Source organism: Mytilus galloprovincialis, chromosome 13 (assembly GCF_965363235.1).
Source record: "Mytilus galloprovincialis chromosome 13, xbMytGall1.hap1.1, whole genome shotgun sequence".
NCBI classification, from domain to species: Eukaryota; Metazoa; Mollusca; class Bivalvia; order Mytilida; family Mytilidae; genus Mytilus; species Mytilus galloprovincialis.
Genome location: NC_134850.1, coordinates 31,528,216 through 31,530,373, shown reverse-complemented (window position 1 = coordinate 31,530,373; position 2,158 = coordinate 31,528,216). Strand labels below are relative to the sequence as shown.

Genomic DNA, 2,158 nt, shown 5'->3' with positions numbered 1-2,158 from the left:
GGAATAATATTATGCACTACAATTTTCGGAATGATTACAAAAAGAAGTTAAATACAAGTACACAGTAATTCAATACATATGAATGTCTTGTAAAAAAACGTTTGGTTTATTATTTTTTTTAGAGACCAACCTGAATCTTTCACATACAAAGTCAGTAAACCAACAAATAAAAAAGCCTGTCCTTACTAAAAAAAATATAGAATACATGTAAGTTACACAAGCCATAGATGAAGAAAGTGCCTTTCACACACCATTTCAATAAAGATTGGCATCTTAAAAAATGTGACCTAGATTTTGTTATATCATGTTAGCAAATTAATTGTTCATATTCAATGGCAGGTACAAATTTATTACAGTATAACAAGAAAATATGTTTCTGACTGATCAAAGCTAATAATAACTATAAGTTACATAAAAGGCGTAAATAAGAATCATCACCTAACGAATACAAAATAAAACGCCATAAAATATTAAACATACAAATTCTTTAACTTTCCAGAAGACACATGAACAGTTTTTGTGGATATGTGTTTACGTATAAAAGAAGAGTAATGATGACTATGAAATAACTGGATTTGAACAGAACGGCGTTACTGCTGCATGTCCATTTCTCTGATCACAATAAGTGGCAGTATCTCTAGAGCACTTCATTACAATTAGCTAGTATATAAATTATGTTTTTAGGATAGGCAACTGAACAGATACACTATTCTAGGTAAAAGAGTCGTCCTCGTATTGCTTTCACTCACAACTATGTCCAAATTTTAATCAGTTGAGCAGCATTGTAAACTTAAAATGTAGCCTTAGTTTTTTTTAAACATTAGTTGTCTCCCTCTGTTTCTTGCTGGGCATCGGATGTCCATAGTGTAAGGTTGTCACGTAAAAGCTGCATTATAAGTGTACTGTCTTTGTAAGACTCCTGATCCAAATTGTCTAATTCAGCAATAGCAGCATCGAATGCCTCTTTTGCTAGATGGCAAGCTCTCTCTGGGGTATTCAAAATTTCGTAATAGAATACAGAGAAATTTAATGCGAGACCTAATCTGCTAGGATGTGTTGGTGGCATTTTCTCTTTTGCACAATCCATAGCATCCATATAAGCCTTCTGAGAATTTTCTACGATACCTGGCCTAGCCTCTTCTGATGAATATTCAGCCATATATCTATAATAATCGCCCTTCATTTTCAAATAAAATACTCTGCTTTCATCTGAAGTAACATTTGCAAGGAGTTGCTTATCTAAAAGATCAAGAACCTCCTGGCAGATTTTATTAAGTTCATCTTCAAGTTTTACCCGAAATTGTTGTGCTAATTTATGCCTTGGTTGAGTACTCTCTGCTTTATTTTCTATCAGTGATACCATTCGCCAAGATGATCTTCGGGCACCTACCACATTCTTATATGCAACTGATAATAAATTTCTTTCTTCCACTGACAATTCCTTTTTTTCATCGTTCTCTAAATTCTCTGTTACCTTTTTCATGGCTTCTGCCATATCATCGAATCTCTCAGCCTGTTCGGCAATTTTGGCCCAATGCACTTGTTCTTCCCGGATATTTCCTGCCATACTCAACTTTTGGGATTCTTCACTTTTCAACAAAATTGCCACGGCAGCAAGCCGTTGTAGGTAAAATCTAGAGTAAAAATGGCGGCTGTAAATTCAAGATGGCGAAAGGTTAAGGTAAGTCACGTGATTTCATATGTTACCTTTCCATAAACGGACGAAAGAGGTGTCTTTCCGCGATGATGCGTGCATGCCTATCAAAGTGGATATGACCTGTCAACCTGTATGGTTGTACGAGTTTCATATCACACGATCAAAATGTAACAAGGTTAACGACAACTTTCCGGATGTCCATTTGTCTAGTGAATGACTTAAATATAGTTTATATATGATTTACTCAAGGATTTGTATAATTTGTATCTTATATACCATGAGCAATTATTGTTTATTGTGAGCCTAAACATTTAAGCGAAACCCTAATATAAAGAATAAAGATTTTTTCAATCACGCTTAATTTGAAAATCGTGTCCGTTGTAATACTTTATCAAATAAAAGTGCGTGATAAATGATGTAGTACATAATTATGTCTTAAATTATAAATCTGAATAAAATTAAAATCCCAACCCGTGATTTACAACTAAATCGCAAAATTTT

The 2,158-nt window shown here is 33.8% G+C and overlaps 1 protein-coding gene across 1 annotated transcript; it reads right to left on the bottom strand.

Annotated features, from left to right (window-relative positions):
- Window positions 1-328: 328 nt before the first annotated feature.
- On the bottom strand, window positions 329-1,687 carry LOC143057130 (14-3-3-like protein 1). The gene has a single exon (XM_076230373.1). It carries the CDS (start codon window positions 1,565-1,567, stop codon window positions 821-823), a length of 747 nt encoding a protein of 248 aa, XP_076086488.1. The 5' UTR covers window positions 1,568-1,687; the 3' UTR covers window positions 329-820.
- Between the last annotated feature and the right edge of the window lie 471 nt (window positions 1,688-2,158).